This window comes from Acanthochromis polyacanthus, chromosome 12, assembly GCF_021347895.1.
Source record: "Acanthochromis polyacanthus isolate Apoly-LR-REF ecotype Palm Island chromosome 12, KAUST_Apoly_ChrSc, whole genome shotgun sequence".
In the NCBI taxonomy this organism is placed as follows: domain Eukaryota; kingdom Metazoa; phylum Chordata; class Actinopteri; family Pomacentridae; genus Acanthochromis; species Acanthochromis polyacanthus.
In genome coordinates this window covers 18,832,482-18,851,440 of record NC_067124.1, presented here as the reverse complement: position 1 = coordinate 18,851,440, position 18,959 = coordinate 18,832,482, and the positions used below count along the sequence as shown (strand labels likewise).

At 43.4% G+C, this 18,959-nt stretch overlaps 2 protein-coding genes across 8 annotated transcripts in view; one reads left to right on the top strand and one right to left on the bottom strand.

The window, feature by feature from the left end:
* The window catches only part of rabac1 (Rab acceptor 1 (prenylated)), a 152,572-nt gene that overhangs the window by 75,937 nt on the left and 57,676 nt on the right, over positions 1-18,959 (top strand). The gene's annotated exons all lie outside the window — the stretch shown is intronic.
* pou2f2a (POU class 2 homeobox 2a) overlaps positions 1-18,959 on the bottom strand; it is a 50,293-nt gene that overhangs the window by 20,513 nt on the left and 10,821 nt on the right. For 5 of the 7 annotated variants that reach the window (XR_007945450.1, XM_051956890.1, XM_051956893.1 and 2 more), the window contains exons 2-4: positions 1,158-1,223; positions 912-946; positions 606-662 (exon numbers count right to left, since the gene is read on the bottom strand). Coding sequence is in view for 6 of the 7 variants with exons in the window: in XM_051956890.1 (XP_051812850.1) it covers positions 606-662; positions 912-946; positions 1,158-1,223 (158 nt within the window). In the remaining variant the exon portion in view is untranslated. Of the gene's footprint in view, positions 1-605; positions 663-911; positions 947-1,157; positions 1,224-5,833; positions 5,994-18,959 lie in introns of those variants that run through there. The other 2 variants (XM_051956892.1, XM_051956895.1) reach the window with 2 other exon arrangements.

The window sequence follows — 18,959 nt, the reverse complement described above, 5'->3', positions numbered from 1 at the left end:
CTCAATGCCAATGACAATTCAAGTAGGTTTAAGACATGAGGCTCATTAGGCGTACTAGTGAATGGCAGTAATAACTATTTAAATATCACTAAAATTGTATGCAGTATCCTTTATATTAGTAAGCTGATCAGATATGTGACTCTGGTCAGTTTAATTAAAAAAAAGAGTTCAATAATTTATTTTTGTTGCACAAAGGTCATTTCTCCCAGGACTGGGCATGTTTAAACAAGTGGAGGGGGCCTTTTCCAGCTTACTGATTTGCATATCTCTTGTGGTATGCAAACTAGGAAGATTTCAACTCTCGGTAAAAAGCAATATTATAGATTTATTTGTACTCTGAAAGCGAGTGCCATCATACTCTCTACCCTTCTTCCAATCTGTTTACTTTCTAGACTGGGTGGAGAGTCGACACATTATCAACCTCAACATCGAACGCAACAAAAGAGCAATTCACTGCATAGAAATGAACACAAAGCTGAGGCAGACACACTGTCAATAAGCCTGGTGTGCGACGTTGAGACACAAAAGATGCACAAACACAGGCCTAGGCAAAGACATGCACAGGCAGTTCAGTAATGAGGAGAGACACACAGTCGCACACTCACTTTGCTGCTGCTCAGGTTCGGTGACAGAGGAAAGGAGCTGAGCTTCATTGACTGAGCCTAGAAGAGGAGACAACCTCAGGAATTACTGTCAAAATGACTTTAAATGACCTATATTATATCTAATGTTTTCAGTTTTTGTCGCTTTGGTCTCTGGTAAAGCGTGACTGGCATTCTTTCATTATCTTTTAGACTTGCAACAACAAGGAGTTAATAGATGAAGAAAATAGTAATTAGTTGACTGTCGCTATTATCTTGTATGTAAAAGAGGCGGTAGATGAATGCAACAGTCACGAGAGTCTCTTGTACCTGGTGATTTGATTCAGGTCCATTCCGTTCTGAATCTGTGTGGGAGGGAAAGGAAAAGGTGATAAATCACATCTTCCTTACAGCCTGTGCACAACTCTAATTTCCGATGTCTTACATGTGCAAATTTTTACATATAATATAGAGGCTTCTGTGCATGTCTGTGTGTGTGTGTGTGTGTGTGTGTGTGTGTGTGTGTGTGTGTGTGTGTGTGTTTACTGGCTGCCCCTCGCAGCAACCACATCTTACCTGTGCCCTCCAGTGGTGAGTCAGCCCCGACTTTCTCAACCTCTACTGCCTTTGACATTCTGATATCTGCAAACAGGAAAGCACAGAGATAATTAAGTCATTCGGGCTGATTCTTTAATATGCGTCAGACAAAAAGTGCCGATGGAAGCAGAATTGTAGACATTTACGAAGCCTGTGATGAGAAACTAGATGACAAAAGGGGAAAGTGGATAGCCAGGGCGTCGATTTTAGATGGGTTAGGGTTGACTGTTTTCATGTCACAGATCGGGGCCTACACACTGTACACCAAACAGTGTGTCTGAATCATTCAAAAGTTGAACACAACCCACATTCATTCATTCTTTCCAGTAGCTGGTTTAACATAAGAGTAGGCTGACCCAAGGTGTTTACTTGTTCTAAATTTAACTCAAGACTTTGACGTGGGCGCAGCACGCTACTTGAAATGTCTCGCATTGTGTGTCATTCACTGCAACAAAAAGTGACATCCTGGTTGATACTGTATTGGGACAGTCCCAATGTAGCGGCAAGGAATAGAGGTCCTACAACATGAGGGCATTTTGCCAACAGACAGCGTAGGAAAGATGAGAATGAGGAGAGTTTACAGAGAACACATAGGCATGCAGGTGTTGACATGTCTTAGTAATCATCCCTCTACAGGATTATCTAATTTTAAAAGCCTTTTGATTTGCGTGAAGCCACAAACTGTCGCAAAAGTTTTTGTTGTGTCCACTTGAAGCCTTTTTTGCTTCTCTTGTTCTGTTACACACACACACACACACGCTACTTCCCTTTTGTGAAAACATGCAAATCCGCCCAACGACCAACTAATTATATCTCCCACCTGCATAATAAACCCTCAGTCTCCCTCCTTTTTTCTCTCTCCTCTTTCACTCTTCTCTCCCCAGTCTTCGTCCTGCGGTTACTCATGCTGCAGATGACAAAGCACTGACAATACAGGAAAATTGTATTGCTTCCACCAATATGAAACACTAAACGCAGAAAATACACCTATACAATGTTTCTGTAGTGTCAACAAGCAAGTGGTCAGGCCTGGACTTCACCATTGGGGGGCAGTAGTGACACACAGACGAACCAGCTCCACTGACCACCGCTGACTGGATGCCGATTTTAAATTACCAAGTCATTAATTGAGTGCAATCATTAAAAAGGCTTCTAAACAGAGAGCCATTCCCTCATCAGAAGCACGTTCAGCGGCGGAAACGCAAATGTTTTAGTGAAACAGATGAGAGAACAGTGGACATTTTGGGGGGAAGGAGGAAGGGGGAAGTGATGATCAACTGTACTGCATTGGCTAGGACAGACAGACAGACACACAGACAGACACACACACAGACACACACACACACACACACACACACACACACACACACACACACACACACACACACACACACACTGACTGTCAAATTTCCCTCAGCACGCTTAAGTTAATTCTGCCACCAAACTTGCTGATGGACATGCAAACATCTGGTAAATCTATTTTTACAGTCAGTTTGTGGTCATTCCAAATTTACTTATAGTGTCTGTTTGGTATCGTGCGTGCGTGTGTGGCTATTACTGATACCAAATAACTGTCCAACATTGCTCAATTCATGGCAAAAAACTACTGCATATACCCCAAAATAACGTCTTCCTCTAAAAATCCACAAAACTTTTTATATGGGTAAAAAACTGTAATGCACAACGAAACTTAAAATACACGGCAGACGTCACATCTACCAGGCTGGACTATGTTGTACTCATATCTTTATTGTGTGGCAGTGCAGCAGGAAAGTCAAATCCACTACATAAAATGACAAAAAAACTCATAAAGCAGCTGAAACATGAAGCTCCCAAAGTGCTGCCTCTTGCACCGTACCTCCCGCTCACAGGACACACGAATAAGGTGTGTGTTGATTCATGGCTCAAGATGGCCTACAGACAGCAGCGTGGTGGATAATGTGGTCAGTAATACAGTGATGGGACAGTATATCAAGATGCTGTGTCTTTTTCTCACTTCCCCTCCCGACTTCCCCTTGTGCCGGGTTGAACGCAGAGTGCTAAACCCAACACTTACTGTCAGCGGGGCTATTAATATTAGCCTGCTCTCTCTCACTCTCTCTTTCACTCTATCTTTTAAAACCTTTCTTTCTTTTACAACACACTGCTGCACACACAAAGCCACAGCTGATTCCACATGACACTGAGCAGAGCTACATGTTTGCACAGTTGTAGTAAAGTTGTGACTAAATAAGTATAAGAAAGAGAGGAGAGAATTTTAAAAAACGACCTTTTTGTTTAGTTTTTTGCTCATGGGCTTTAAACTTTAGACAGAAACTTTTTAAAAAGTGTAGAAAGTTTAATTAGCTACGCGTCCATCATTAAGCTGGTACAGCAAATACTAATCTTAGAGCAAAGCTGAGGGTTTATCCGCCCTATGAGACCTATGTGCTTCACCGTACTCACTGTATCTTAAACAGATAACATTTAATGCTGTATAATCCTTTGTCATGAATAAATGATGCAATTGAAAGGAACAAGGAACAACGGTGTCTGTGCTCAGTCTGGACTGTTTCTGTTATTCTCCTCTGGGTATTTGGCCGAGATGAAACTCCGCTGCAACCACCCTGAACCTCCACCCCTCACCCCACTTCCTGATTCAGGACACAACCCCAGTGCCAAGGGGGGTGTCTGGAAACTGGAGTGATCAAACTTACTAACTACGGATTTGAAAAAAAGCAAGCACTGCTTTATGATGCCGATTTTGACTGCAAAGAAATGCTTTCCATTTAAAACTAAGTGTCAAAGAGTCGGCCATCCAGCACAACACCAACTGCACAAAAGTGTGAAACTGAGGTAACAAGTTAGAGTCTTTCATTTTATTATTACGACATAAAAGAAATAATTATAGTGATTTAATAACAAAGAAAGAAGTAGAAAAATCTAACTAAGTGAGGAGCTAAAAGTAAAATATGTGATGTCACTCAGCAGCTGGCTGACCTCCACGGCCGTGACATTTCATAATAGTCTGTGCTGCTGTCATTCTTGGTTGTTCTGTCAAATGTAAGTTATTTTTGGTTCCAAAATTATTTAGATGCTAAATAGGATCTCATAAAACTCCTTATCAACATGGCCAAATGTTGCTGAAATAAACACAGACAGCACTGTCTAAACAGAAAAAAACAGTACATAATATGTTCATGAGCTAATTTTGACCTGACAGAAAATATCTGATAGCTTTAACTTTATGCACAATTATGGTTCAATGTAAAATATTGTTTCACTCACTGCATTGATTCACTTAAATCAAATGAATGAGGCTATGAGTGAAAACAAGCAGGACTATATAAACTAAACTGTTATGGAGCCAAATTTAAAATCTAACAGTCATAATATTCTTTTTTTAATTAACACAGCTGCTGAGCAGGTAAACAAACTTAGCTCACATAGTAGTAGTTTGGTTAGCAGGTTAACTTTAGTCAGAGCGACTTCTCTGAGGTCACAGCAGTGACCAACAGCTAAGAAGGGTCTTGGTGAGTTTTAGACCATGAGTCCCCCTCTAATAAATAGATAATCAAAGACACTTGTAATAAAAAAAACCCAAACTGTATCATCACACCGAAGAGCGAGGAATATGAGCTAATTGACATTTAAAATGGATTTCTAGTAATTGGTGAGTCAGCCAACAGCCCACTGTGCTTTACTATGAAACTTGTCATCGGTCAACTGAGACCGTGTCTGTCACTTCTTTCAGCCTTGTAAAGAAAATTGACCACCAAAATGAGGCCGTGGGGCAAAAAGAGGCACACTTTACTTCCTTGCAGTTTTGTAAAATTAGGTTTAAACACAAAGAATGACAATCGCTTAAAGCATTTCCTCTTTTGCAAATCTGTTAAAAAAAAAACAATTAGCCTTGAATCTAAGCACATTAAAATGTGCTGTAAATTTGCTTACAGAATTTAAACTTTAAAACAATCAGTACAGCCTTTGTGACGCACACAAACACATCCAGAGTTAACACGCTTCCAAAGTTACTTAGCAAGAAACCATTTGTAGAGTCAACACAAATGCTGCGGTGCTTAACAATAAAAGAAAAGGTGTTAATGACAACAAATGAAAGCAGAATTACACTATATAAAAATACTGGTGGAACACACAAGCTTTCTTCACAGTATTTTACAGCAGACTTTTGGTGAAACTGGTCTGAAGCTTATTTGGCATTCAATATTCAGCTGAAGCACACACACACACACACACACACACACACACACACACACACACACACACACACACACACACACACACACACTTGCTACGAGTTGGTGAGGTGTCTGACCTTTCCCTCTGCCTGCGACAGGCGTCCACTCATCCATCCATCCCTCCATCCATCCCTCCATCCCCTCACATCATTCGCTGCGTACCACCTCTCACCCTTTGATGTTCTCTAATTAGCTGAGCTTGTTAGACCCAGTGGCTTTAATCAGCAGCGGAGACACAGCTCTTTCTCTCTCTCTTTGCACACACACACACACACACACACACACACACACACACACACACACACACACACACACACACACACACACACACAATTCCCTTTCCCTTTAGCAAAGCTTAATTGGTCTTGGTAAATGAAGGCCAGAAAAAAAGACAGAGCTGCACAGACAGTCACTCACCTGGCAACCACATACTGGAGAAGTCCTTTGCTGCTATTGCTGCTGTCTTGGTCATATCTGTGTGTGTGAGAGAGTGTGTGTGTGTGCGCTACCTAAAGAAAAACTCTCACTCACCCTCTCTCTGACGCTCTCTAACCAAAAAGGAGGAGTGTATTAAATCATATGGCTGAGAGAATTACCCTCCCTCTCTTTCTGTCTCTCTCTCTCTCTCTCTCTCTCTCTCTATCACACACACACACTCATGACAGTCCACACCCCCCAGGCCACACCTCCTCCCCACATCCTGCAACACAACAGGAAGTAAGCCTCAAAAGAGTAGGAACTCAGTGCACAGGAGAGAAAAATACAAGATATAAAAAAAGAAGAAGAAAGGGGGACACGCAAGAGGTTAAAGAGTGGGAGGGTGAGTGAGTGAGGAGATTGAACAGATAGATGAGGTGAAAAAGAGGGGGATGACTGGTGCCGTCGGAAAGTGATGGCGCGGCTGGAAACAGCAGCTCACACAAACACGCTCACTTACTCACATATGCAAGAGAAAAACTGCCGTCTTGACACCCTGAGCGAAGATTTCTATACGAACACGATCCGTTGTGTATTTAAAACTCAACTGAGCTGTTTCCCAATCCCACGTTGTTTTAATTTGTTCTTACACCCTGCTGCGTTTCACATAAATCACCACCATCTCTGCTTGTTTATGTGTGAACACAGGGTTGAAGTAGGGCAGTGGGTGGAAGAAGGTGGTCTGTCGAGGGAGGTCGACACCGACAAGAGAATATGTGAGACATCCTCAGCTAAATTTGACAGACTCAGCTCCACTCGAACCCGAGCGGAAGGAAAAAGTCAGTCACTGTACCACTGACCACGCCACACTGTGGGCTGCACTGTGATAAACCACAGAAACCCAGACAGAATCTGCACACGTGATGGGTAGATGTGGCATCAAAGTGGAACATTTTGCACAACACACGAAGGAGCCACTATCAGTGTCACTCACTAGGCTGATAAGACAAGACTTGGAAAAAAAATTCACGTTTCAGCAGATGTACTACCTGGATTTCCACATTTCAACGAGTCGGTGTGCTCATCATGTGGCAGTAGCAAGAAGTGACCGCAAGGTGGCACTGTTGAATGTTCAAACCTGAACAGGCTCCAGCCACGGGAGAGAAATCGTGGTAGACCGCTCATCAACACCCCCCACACCCCACCCCGTCCATCTCCCCTGGTCCGAGTACACTAATTCAAAAGCTAACGGCAGCAGAGTTCCCAAGTTTAACCTTATAAATACTTTATGTGGTGATTTACAGCAGCCCAATGTACTCCAGGAACAAGTTGATTCAGCGCTGCACTGGAGGTGCTGTTAGACAGAGACGTGTTTTTGTTGTGGCTCTTGTTTTTAATCTGTCCTAAAGTACATGCCAAAGGCTCCGGTTATTTAATCATATCATCAATACCATGATGATAAAAAAAATGTTGCCATATGCGTAAAGAGTTTGCCCACAAACACACACATGCTCAAAACTAATTGATAAAAAGCTGTATCTTGAAATTATAATGAGCGGCAAAACATAGGAGCTAAAAATGACATTAATCTATTGAAATGTTCTGATCTTTTTCAAGTAAATGTGTCAAATGTCAAGTTTCTAAAATATTAAGATTTTCTGATTACCTTTGCTGCACATGATAGCAAACTGACGAGCCAGTCTGATGATCAAATGAAACAAAGGATGTGATAAACGCGTCCCCTCATTTATCATAATAAACAATTTATTGATTCATTTAGAATATAGATGAACTGACAGTGAAAATAATCAAACCAATACAAACGAATACATAATATCACAGTCCAAAACATAAGGTACAGGCTGGACACCAGTGAGACTCAAGGCCTCTGACAAAATTTCAATTAGCTGTCCAGACTATGTGCATGGTAATGTTTCTGCTTTCATTAGAGCATGGACAGCAGATTTGTTAGTCTATCTGTAAGTAATCAGTGGGGACAGTGAGTGAGCGTCTTTGTGGATTGACTGGGCTTGTCCAAGGACAGTGACAGACTGCATGTCAGGGAGGGGGCGGTTCTCCAGGTCACAGGTCATCTGGGCAGCCTGGCTTTGGCCGTGACCTTTGTTCAAACCCCAATCCACCAACATAAGTACCAAAGTGTTTCTCTTTATGTGTGTGTGTGTGTGAATGCCAAATGCGTAGTTGTTTGCGTAGCCCCAATAGGTGGCTGGTGAATCTGTGTGCTTTGTGTAAGTGTGTCGTACAGTTCATGGCCATGGGGGGCTTTGCTTCCCCAAGGAGGTCTGAACCTTGGTTACCATGGAGACCCGACCTAGCAACACTCCAGCGTCGTCATTGAGATGATATTGGGCCAGCAGCAAATGTGCCGCAACTTAAGCCACACTGCAATGTAATATTTTTAAAATTATGATCAACACTGAAAATTCAAAAAAAATAAATCCAAATGAATAGCTGAATATTTTTCGATTTGTTTCTTTTTTTCAGGCATACGTTCATGCAGACAGTGTGTTGGTCACCACTAGAAGTTATGTGTGCAACTAAATAAAAACACACACATATATATACATGCACACAATCTGATAGTGGGGCTCCAGGGAGGAGGATGGGAGGAGGCTGAGGCCTCTAGAGCACCATCAATCACTCCACTGTCAGAGCGTGAGGGAGAGGCAGGGAGGCAGGACTGGGGGTTACTAAGAGAAAGAAAAAGAGTAACAGAGGAACAGTAAAGCAATGGGGGGGGGGGGCTGAGAAAGAGCGACAGGAATGAAGGTGCGCAATAAGGGTAGAGGAGTAAAAACACTGGAGAAAGCATGTTAGCTGGGGGTAAAGAAGGTGGGAGGAGACAGTGTGTATAATGGGTCATTGCAGGGACAATTTTGAGGTCTCCAAACCAGTTCAGTGTCCTCTATGGCTCGGCCCTCCTATATCTAGTGCAGCCTCAGGCCTGGAGCACACACTGGCTCTAATTCATATAATCCATCATATTCCTCTTCTTATAGACGGGGACAGAGCATGTGATGGACCCAACAAATCCTATACGCAGTCCAACAGCAGAACTCTATTATACATGGTGAGAGAGTTAAAATAAAGTCTACGTATAGGTGTGTGTGTGTGTGTGTGTGTGTGTGTGTGTGTGTGTGTGTGTGTGTGTGTGAGTGCAGGTGTAGACCCATGAGGAGCTGCAGGATTATAAACAGTAGGTCTAGCACTGTGGAGACTACAGAGGTTGAGGTTTTGTATGAGAAGCAGCAGGGGCTAAAACACACTCACACTGTTGGCTACCCTGGGACCAGCGCCATCTCAGCCACCTACACTGTTACAGCACCTATTCCTCTCCTGTCCTAATACCTATCAATTGCTCCTTTTCCTCTGGCCCCTCTGCCCCTCCATCCTTCTTTCACACCATTCCCCTCCTCTCTATATCATCTCGGCAGCCCATAGGGAGCCGGGTTTGTCTAGACAGACACCGCTCTCTCCCACGGCGCTCCCAAGGTTGAAGCTCAAATCTTTATCTTCGCTCATCTCACCCTCTCTTCTTCTTCTGCTTCTTCTTCTTCTTTTGGTAAAGGAGTAAAGGGTCTGCAGGGAGAGATTGGCGGCCTTCATCATCGGCTCAAGGAGCACTGAGGCCACTCTACAATAAACTGTTCACTGACGCCGACAGAGAAGGCTATGATGTAGAATTAGACTTCATTTTTTTTGCCTAGGAAAATAAAAACAGATAGGACGAATTCAGTTATCATCAACATAGTTTTTGGGTTTTTTTTTTTTGTCTAACTGTCCTTTTTGTCACCTCAACCTGTTTTTCACCTACTCTGTCTCTTTTCCTTCAGACCCTCTCATCATCTTCCCACTTTTTTTTTGCGACCTTCCCCTCTTCCTTTCGTGAGTTCAAACTTTCTCTTCTTCTCTGTCTCTCCCTCTCTCTCAGACCTGCTGGTCAGCAGCAGCTGTGACATCACTGGCCACTGTTCTCTGCTCGGATTGGACACTCGGCCACGTTGCCAGGCAACAGCAGTGAAAGGTCTCAGTGTGAGTGTGTGTGTGTGTGTGTGTGGCGTGTGCGTGCATGTATGCGTTTATGTCTGTTTATAGCTACGTGAGTGAAAGGTGTGTGAGCGATTTTCCTCGCCTTGCCCTTTATCTGTGCATGAAGAATGATCAGAACAGATCTACTTGTGTGCGTTATCTGAGATCAAAGCATGTAGATGATTGGGCAGCCTCACACTCTCCTCCACCACAGAAGAAGAGGAATGTTTGTGTGTTGTGTTAATGAAAAAGAAAGATGGTACGAGTGTGTGTCTGCATGTCAGTATCTGCACTTGCGTCGAACCAAATAAATGTGTATGTTCGTGTCGAATATGGGTACATGTCTGTATGTTGTGTTGTGTGTGTGTGTGTGTGTGTGTGTGTGTGTGTGTAAGCCCCCGGGAGCGGGTGGTTATTGTATCTGACACAGCGGCTCTTTCTCGCGCCTCATATTTCTGGGCCGATCGATTCCTCTGACTCCCGACAAGACAATAATCGCACCTCCCTCTCTCACTCCATCACTACCATTATTACTGACCTCCCCAGGGAACGAATAGGGTGGAGGGAGGGAGAGAGAGATGAGGGAGGAAGGAGGGATGGAGCGAGAGAGGGTGAGGAATGATAGAGGGACAAAGAGTTGACAAAATGAGCCTATGATGATGAAAAAGCAAAAAGGGACAAGGATGAAAATGAGACAGGAAGAGTTGGCTCAAAAAGAGGACAGCAGCAGGGCGGAAAAGAAAAAAAGACAGATTGAGAGAGGGAGTTAGGTTGAGAGCAAAGAATTCAAGATAAAGTGATGGAGGGATGTGGTCCAAAGAAAAAAATACAGTAGGAAAGATAAGGATGTGAGGTGATAGAGTCAAAGAAAGAATGAGAGAAAGCAAAAGCATAGGAAGGAGGATGGCGCACAAGTTTAAAAAAAGCAAGCAATATAGATCATGGTGGGAAAAGAAAGGAGGACACAAGTTGGCTGAACTGAGGGACAATAACGAAAGAGAATTAGTGAGGGAGACATGAAGGATTCGCACTATCTTCTTCTAATAAAGGAGAGAATAAGAGACAGCGAATGGGGGAGGGAGACAGAGGGAGGTAGGGTTGGGGGTTAGACTGAGGTGGAAGAAGGAAAGACAGAGGAATATATAGGAACACATTCAGGCTCGCACACAAAAACAGAAAAACACGCGCACACACACAGAGTGATGGCTGTAATGCTGTGGAGGTCAACGCTGAGAAACGCTCAGAAATATTATTAAATTGACAAGAGTACAATAGTTGATTGGCAGGCTGACTCCTGCACTGCCATTCAGTGGAGAAGAATGGAGACAGGGATGAGTGTGTGCACGCGCTCACACACACACACACACACACACACACACGCAAAATGCATGCACATCTTCAGTTTCACAGGACAATCAGCACAGCATGCAGAGATGTAGGTACACACATACGCACCGCTTTTTGTCTGTTGTGTACGTGCATGTTTGCGTGCACAGCTGCTTGTGTGAGCCTGTCACTGCTGTGTCTCAATGCTTTGAATCCAGATTACAATTACAGTAATTGGCTCTCAATTCAAGGAATTGCTGTTTGACCCCTTCACCTCTCACTGTCTTCTCTCTCTCACTAGTTCCCTCACCCATCCCCACATATTTTGCCTCTTCCTCTTCCCACCCCCTCTGGCTCATTAATATTCCTCCGCCTCCTCTCTACCTGTATCGCTACATCCATCTTTCTCCGGGTGCAATCCCTCTCCCTCGTCCCTTCCACCTTTTTCTACCTTGTCCCTATACACCCCCACCCCGCACCACTGGTTTTAACTATCTCTCCTTTCTGTTGTTGTGCATCTATCCCATTCCCTAGCTACTTCTTTCCCCCTCATATCGCTGGTTGGCCACTCTTCCTCCCTCATCTCCCCCTTTCTATCTTCCTCTCAGACTGTTAGGGAAACAGGGAATCTATTGTATACTTAATTCACGCTTTATTTTTTATGGAGAGATGGTTGTTCAGCAATATAGTCATGGGGGTATATTGTGCAAAGAGTGAAAGAAGTAAAAGAGTGATAGATTTAAAAAAAGGAAGGAGGAAAGGAATGGGGTGATAGAGGTGGTAGTGATGGTGATGGTGTGTTAGGGAGGTGGTGGTGAAGCGAACAAGGGGAGGGGGGCTAGGAAATTGGTCTGGCTAGCGGAACAGCTTTTCACCTCTCTCTCTCTCTCTCTCTTTTTCTCTCTCTCCCTCTCGTTCTCTCTCCCTCTCTCTATTCTGCTTTGTATTCTGCAGAGATGACAGGGGGAAAGCTTTATTGCTCCGAGTTTGTATCGATCGGGGCCCCTCCGAGGGGGGAGGCAAGGGGACGCGCTGAGCAGGCTCTTTCTCAACGACCGCGGCTCCAACAGCCCCTCTCTACCCCCTCCGCCAGCCTCTCCTCCCCTTACTCCTCACCCTCTCCTCCTCCCTCAAAACCCTCCTCTTGCTCGCTAGCTCGCTCTGAAATTCAAATTCAAGGCTCTTATTCTCAAAGGTTAGGAGAGGGAGAGCACGAGAAAGCACGAGAGAAAGAGAGACAGAGAGACAGAGAGATTGAATGAAAAAGAGATGGAGGCGTCTGGCTTCTTCTTCCCCTGACTGAGGCCCTGAATGGAGCTTGGATCTGATAAGCAGAGCCCACAAACACAAACAAGGGAAGAAATGGAGAAATACAGAAGGAAAAAATGGCTAAAAGGAATATATCAGCCTCCGTCCTCTTTCTTTCTTCCTCATCTTTCCATCTTTCATCAACAGCCCCCCTCCTGTCCTCCTCCCTACTGTATCTCCATTCTTTCTGAGGTGGGAAGGATTTTGTTGACAGGTCAAGAATGAGCTGGGTCCAAGCATGCATAAACCTTGATGCTTCTGTCCTTGTTAAAGGGACACCAGGAGAGCTAGGATCCACTGAGAAATACTTCACTGGACTATTTCATTAAGTACAAAATTTAAAAAAATATAATAATTTCATGCAGGTTTGCAAAGCACAAATCTCAACAAAGAAGTGACAAAAACTAGGGAAATGGCCTCACTCCGGGCATCTTTCAACTCAGCTGTTGGACAAGCTTTGAATAAAAAAGGGGGCAAGACACAAGCCAAAGCCAACTGACCAAACACTTGACTCGTACATGGAGGTGTCCATGTGCACGCACACTCACACACACAGCCTATTTATCCATTAATGACATGCAGAGCGCTGCAGCAAGGCAGGGGAGAGGAACAGATTGTCCATCAGGGGGTTACAGGGTTCAAGTCCATGACCAGAGGGCTAAAGGAAGGTTAGGGTTTGGAGGTTCAACTCCCAGGGGGCGAGGAAGATCCTGCTGTCTTCCATCCCCTCCAGGACAATATCACTCCACGGTCTAGCATTGTTTTCTCTCCTCCGTCTTACTGCTGGCCTTCTAAGCCCTGCTTAGTCTGATTACACACATGTACAGTGTACCTGTGTCAACCTCTAGGATTCTATTAGATGTATACGAACATGCACACATGCTAGCCCGCTCATAAAGAAACACTAACACCCACATCCGCACACAGATAACACACTGATGCACAAAAATATCCATAAAGCTTTAATACACGCTTGGCTCTCGCTTCTATCGTTTTCCCCAGATTATAGCAAATCATTTTATATTCAGCGTACGTCGCGATTGAAATGCTTTCTACCTTTTTGAACTTCATCTCACTTACTCCTCTTGCGGAAAAGACCAAACAGAAACATGGCATGGACCCAGCTATCAGTTGCAGCAGATGTGAGTGGATATGACAGATTTGTGTAAACATTGGATACATATACTATATATATATTTTGTCATTGATATTGCTTGTGTGGTTTATGTGCTGCTCCAGATTGAGTTCAGTGATAGAGTATACATCAGGGGTTTGAGCTGGATACTACACGTCTGATTGTTGGAAAGATAGACACGCATGTACTCACCTGCACACACACACACACACACACAGCACAATAACCTGCAGGCCTATAACCTGCCTTGTTGGCTGGATGGGCGGATGCATTATTAAACACACAGGATTTCATATGTAGAGACAGAATATGAATGCTGCACTGAGCCCTACAGTGGATATGCACTTGTTCACTCCAGTCTTCACTCTTTAATATTTTTCTTGAAACTCTGTGACTTATTACACTTAAATATACTTAATAAATATAATAAGTTCATATTTATGCATTTAATTTACTTAGAATACTTGTTCTTTTCTATACATTGTCAATCAAATACTGCTATTATTGCTCTGTATAGACAATACTTGCATCTCTTTTCATCCCTCCTCCCATTTTTTATGGTAAAAGTTTTCCTTATTTGATATTTGACAAAGGATATAACTTTAGAGGATGTTTCACAGACTATAATACCTCAAATTTTCATTTGGCCTACATGAATAAAACTGGCTGGATTGTATTTGTACAGCTTTGTTAAAGGCTTTTTTCTTTACTGCAATAGATTCAAATATTTTAAATTTAATATAAAATGTTAGTTGGTCAAGAATTCAGGCTGTAGTAACAGCTTCTTTTGAAACTGAGCTTCCAATAAGACCAATGAAAATGGAAAAAAAAATAAAAAATCTGGTAAAATTGGCATGGCGGCATTCAACTGGCCAGGTATGTCTGGATTGAATCCCCAGATGAAAAGATTTTGCCGGTGACGGGCTACGGGGCAGATGGTGAACACAAAACATCATCTTTATCATCAGGGGTTGAAGTCATAGAAAGCCACTGTAACCAGGCAGAAACCACTGGATCCTGCTGATTAATCAAAGGCCCACACACAAGGAATGGTTGAATGGCAACTAAACCACAACACAAGCGCTGTGTGTGTTTACATCTGTAGGGCGGGCAGGCCGGGCCCCGACTCTCACGGTAATCGATGAACAAGGGAGGAAAGTGAGGTAGCGGGCGAGGCAGGGATGTGTGTGGGGGAGGGCGGGTGGGAGAAAATCGGTAAAGAAAGCAGGTTATCTCCCGTCATTAGGGGAGGGGGAATCCCCGTCTGGAGGGGGAGAGGGCTGGGCGGGTGAGGAGGGGTGAGGGAAGACCGGGGTTCATTGATAAAAAGGGAGAGAGGGGAGACTATGTTTGGCATCAAGAGAGAGCAGACAATTATCTGTATTGATTAGAGCGGCCCAGTACTGTGAAGACTGAGAAAACTATGACTGGATCAATAGAGAGAGAGAGAGAGGGAGAGAGAGGGCGAGAGAGAGGGAGAGAGAAGGAGAGAGAGGCCAAAGTTAGAGGATAGACAGACCAACAGAGAGAAACAAATGATAGAGATAAAAGATACATATAATGACAAACATAAAGCGATAGAAACACTGTTTATGATGCAATGCGAAGTCAAGGAACCAAGGTGGCATAAACATTAAGAGGGGAGTAGGGGGAAGACAGGGAGAGTCAATGAAAGCACAAGGAGATACATTACATTGTTGATGTCATTACTCTTTATCATTGATTTGTCAGCACAACCACAGAGTTCATTCAACAAGCCATCCAGTGGCCTCCCATCACCACAGCACACTGCTAAACAGAGAGAGAGGGGGACAGACTGAAAAAGACATAAACCAAACACACACTTAGCAGCCACAACCTGGCAATTAAAAATAAGGGATACAGACACATTTGACCAGAAGAAACTTGTGCTAGCTAGAGATGGAGAAACCTTGGCTGTACTGGATATCATGTGTCGTGTTTGCTCTTCACTTATTTCGATGTAAAATGCTCACAAAAACTTTTTTCAGGATTTCTTGGGATTGTATTTGCAGGAGCACAGACCACATGCATTACAGGGCTCTTCCAGCTGAACCAGTGAAGAGCGTGCATAGTAGCAGTAGTAGCTCGATTGACTGATATCTTTCTGCACACACAAAAATGAATTATTACTGTCATAGTATTGAGATGTAAAAGTAGTGTCGCATACATAGTGTACGTAGTGTGCAATGCATAAACCATTTGTCAGCTTTTACTCATTATTTTGTGAACACTTTGTACAACACGCCTTGACAATACTTAACAATGGTCATGCCAGTAAATCAAATCTGAATAAGAAGTAAAGAGAAAAAGGATTTGAAAAAGGAGAAAGGGCATGCAGGTCCTGGAGAGGCAGCTTTGAAAAATATCAGGAGGGAGTCAGTGTTCAGGTGGGGGGCCTTGTTGCGGGGCCTCTTTTTGTCCAAGACGAAGACCAAAATGGTGGAATAGGGGTGGAACAAAACGCACACAGGGGGAAACACAGGAGAGTGACAACCTGTGCTGAGTAAAAACATCCTGCTGGCAGACACACACACACACACACACACACACACACACACACACACACACACACACACACACACACACACACACGCACGCACGCACGCACGCACGCACGCACGCACACGCATTAATCCCTAATCAGACCCCATCAGGTGTGTGTCTACCCACTCACTACACTTCCTGTTGCAACTTACATTTCTTGGAATCCTTGGCCCCATTACCCAGGCAACCCAGGCCCACACACCACACACACATACACATGCTTGAATGCACGCACACACACACACACACACACACACACAAGGGACCACATCTGTCATTTCTAAGTTTATTGAACATTACATGATGATAGAATTCTGCCTCCGACTCCTTTGATTTTTTTGACACCGAAGAGGAACGTGTTGTCAGAAAAGGTTTATACAAAAGCAAACAAATAGATGAAAAAACATAAACTATGAATACTGGAGCTGGGCTGGATATTGAGGAAACCTTTGGTAAGGGCAGAAAATGTCAGGTTTGACAAATGACCTTTTAAACATAGAACAGATGTAGAGAGCCATGTATACTGTGGACAGAAGGCTGCTCAACTGTCTGTCTCTTAACATCTAGTGGAAAGATAAGTGTCACTGTTGGATAGTACTAAAATAAAGGACCTTTAACTTTGAACCAAAGTGATTCCAAAATCTAAAGTGGATTTTATAGTAGTGAGAAAATGAAGAATTTGCGGTTTTGGATTCAGAGAACGGAACAAAAAAGTGTACAAAAGCAAACAAAGACGAGCAGAGAATGAAACAGAAACCGAAGAGGGAGGAGTAAAGAAAAATTAAGTGACAGTGACAGAGAGGAAGGGAGAGCAGGACATGATTTACAGGTGTGGAGTTATGTATGCGTGACATCACTGGACCCCTCCTCCAGCCCTTGGGAATGGGCACCTTGGAAACAGTCGCTAAGCGAAAAGAGTTGGGGGCTGGGTGTGGTGTAGAGGGATAGTTGGAAAAAATTAAGAATTATTTCAAGAGACAGAAAACAGACAGATAATAAAACACGAACTTAAAGCTCACAAAGACGATGGTGGAATAAAACGTGATTATGCGAACAGATCAGAGCTCACCATCCTCATCTCCCATTGAGCAAATGGGCCACCTCTTCTAATGAAGTGTAAAAAAAACCGAAGCTCTATCACAGCAAAAGCCCGCATTGTCCTCCTCCCCTATATACTGTGACCTCTCAGCCACTCCAGTCATTTAGAGAAGGGAGATTTAGTGCAGCACCGATGCAGCATGATGGTAAAAACCTGCACATGATTGAGAGGTAAAGACGGCCTCGGGTCTCCAGTTTAACACATGGAGAAATATTGATGGAAAAAACATGATGATGGGCAAAGAGAAGCTGTTAGAGTGAAATGCCGGCTCTTAATGTATACGGGTGCTCGGAGGTCATTTTTAACCAAGAAGAAGCTTGGTGAGTGAATTGAGAAATTGAAGTTAGGCCACAACACCCGCTTTGGTCTTTTGAGGTGCTGCGGCAACAAAACACACAATCACCCACACCCACAGGAAAAAAACACACTATGCCATTCTGACCTCAGCAAACTCTTCTCATCCATACAGATGATGCAATGTACACAGACACACAGCAGTTAAATGGATGCACTCCGTCTCAGTCTTCTCCTCTGACCAATAAACAAGTCACTCGCAGCTCCCCACTTCAACGCCTGATCAACATTACTGCATGCTATTAGCACATCAAACGAGCGCAGCCGGCAAAAGCAACAAAAATATATTTGACATTAACAAGGCGTTGCAGAGTTTATGCACAAAACAAACACCTACATTTTCATGCAGCACATTTGCAAAGCACCATCATATACACACCAAAGGCTAAGATTTGGTATGCAATATAGATTTGGTATGTATGCATAATATGTGATCAATATCTGTTGCTGAATAAAACATGCTGCTGGCTTTTAACAGGCCGATTTGAAATGGAGATGCTATGCTAATACAAAGGGCTGCAGTGAGATTGGCCCTGAACCCTCCACATACCAGCAGTTCACATTTAGACGATCTCACCTGCACTCTCCATAATGCATGAGCTGCCTGAATATATATCACCCCTGCACAGCTCTCTCTCTCTCACACACACACATACTTCCAAATGCACAACAATGCACAAACACACTAGTGTGTGCACCATGATAGGGGGCAGATGCACACACAGATAGGTGCTGGCACATATGTACACACTCACAATAGTGCAATCTGAGAATAAGATATACATGTAAAAAGTATATAAAAAAAAAGAACACAGATGTAAAGGTCATTGTTTCTAAGGAAAATGGAAAAATAAAATTTTGCCGGAAATTGGAAGTAGAGTTGTACAATCTTAAATGATCGACTGCATTATCTGACGGAATCCCGCCAGTAGATAAATGACAAAACTGTTTTAAAAGCTTTGATTGCCATGGAACACATTGAAGATATATCCAGCAAAAACAAAAAAACAACAACAACAAAAAAAAACAACACACTGTTCTTCTTCTTTGATCAAGTGGTAGGAGACACGCAGGCTGCGCTTAATCAAAACACTGGTAAGCCATCCTGAACTTCTAGGCTTTTAGCAGCGAGAAACGGGGTCAGGGTTGCTGAACAAGTCAATGTGAACTGGTGTGCAGTTTTCGTGTGCCTATGTGCACATGTCTAAGGGTCTGCTGTTTGTTTGTCAGAAACCTTGTCAGTGGTGTTTCTGGGCTGCCAATTAACACTGACTTTTTGAAAGGTAGAG